Source organism: Quercus suber, unplaced genomic scaffold (assembly GCF_002906115.3).
Source record: "Quercus suber isolate HL8 unplaced genomic scaffold, Cork oak 2.0 scaffold_340, whole genome shotgun sequence".
In the NCBI taxonomy this organism is placed as follows: domain Eukaryota; kingdom Viridiplantae; phylum Streptophyta; class Magnoliopsida; order Fagales; family Fagaceae; genus Quercus; species Quercus suber.
The window spans coordinates 765,368-766,813 of NW_027069792.1; the positions used below are offsets into that span (position 1 = coordinate 765,368).

The 1,446-nt window shown below is 41.7% G+C and overlaps 1 protein-coding gene across 1 annotated transcript; it reads left to right on the top strand.

The window, feature by feature from the left end:
* Positions 1–328: 328 nt before the first annotated feature.
* Positions 329–1,078, top strand: LOC136061684 (microtubule-destabilizing protein 60-like). Its single transcript, XM_065759766.1, has one exon. It carries the CDS (start codon positions 329–331, stop codon positions 1,076–1,078), a length of 750 nt encoding a protein of 249 aa, XP_065615838.1.
* The last annotated feature ends 368 nt before the right edge of the window (positions 1,079–1,446 follow it).

The following is a 1,446-nucleotide window of genomic DNA, read 5'->3' on the forward strand; positions in this document are numbered from 1 at the left end:
ATTGTTTTCATCAATTTCAAAAGATCACGCACACAAAGCCCCTCCTCCTCTCTCTATCTCTCTTACGCTTTTTCACATTAAAGGATTAGAATACCCAAAACCCAGTTCTTTTACGGCATTTTCCGATGGATTTGATCGGCAAGAACGCCGGAGCCGTGACCCCAGTGAAAGACCCACGTGGGTCTCGGTCCAAGATTCAAGAAAATCATAAGCCTTCTGAGAATTTGAACCCAATATCTCTCATTCAAGCCCTGTTCTAAAACCCACGAGTTCCCCAGTAATCAAATCCGCAAAGGCGCAGAAATCGGTTTCAAAGAACCCTAATCCGATGCCAGCGTACTCACCCCGGAATAAGATCCGTGATCGAAAGTTTGTGGTGGCGAAGAAGAATCTAAAGAAAGAGAATTTGGGGTCGAGGGTTGAGTGCAAGTGCAAAGAAATGGTTGGCGGTGGTAATGGTAATGTCAAGAAGTGTTTGTGTGTGGCCTATGAGAATTTGAGGGCGTCCCAGGAAGAGTTTTTCAAGAATCGAAGCGAAGAGGCCAGGAAATCCGATCAGTTGAAGGGTTACGATAGAGCTGAATGTGAACTTGAAGAGGAAATAGAGAAGGGTTTGATGCTACAAGACCAGAAAATTAATGATGATATCAAGTATGAAGGGAAGGCGGAGGAAAGTGATAGATCTGCGGTAAATGAGTCCTCAGATAGAGATAGTCAAATAGGTAGTTCAACGATTAAGAGAAGGAGGGACAAGTTGTTGGAAGAGGCAAGGAGTAGTGTGCCTGAATCTGGGTCTGGGAGAGTGCAGCATTTGGTGAAGGCCTTTGAGAAGCTTCTTTCAATACCCAGTTCAAAGGATTCCAATGATGAGAAGGAAGCAGAAGAGAACGAAAAGAAGGCAATGAAATGGGCTTTACCGGGATTGCAGGTTCCTAAGGTTCCGGAGACACAGGTTTCTTCTTCTTCTTTCAGTCCATCAGAGTTGTTCTTGACATCGGAGAATCTTGGTCTGGATTCAAGGATTTCGGTCTCATCTTCAGGGATAGTAGGACACTTTGACCGAAATAAACATTTTTGAATAAAGCTTTTGATGGATTCATCAGGTGCAGATGGATTCGGCAGAGGAAGAGAGGAGACAATACAACTTTTGATGTCTGACCAAGTGGGCCATACAGTGTTCAAGACAATTACACAATTGCCACTGAACACTAGTATTTGTTGTTTAAAAACAGGCTGGAGGTGATTTCAAAACCATCATTTTGAACATTGATTTTTTAGCAATGTTTTCCAAACAACCCCTGAACAGAAATGGCATACCAAATGCGTTTTTTTTTTTTTTTTTGGACACTAGTGTTCAGTGTTTAAACACTAAACACTAATGTTTAAAATGACAAACCAAACGCGCTTTTACTATTCGATTCACAAACTTATTTTTTATGTATAATT

Excerpts from the sequence above, each read along its gene's own strand:
- LOC136061684 (XM_065759766.1), top strand. The coding sequence starts at position 329 with ATGCCAGCGTACTCACCCCGGAATAAGATCCGTGATCGAAAGTTTGTG.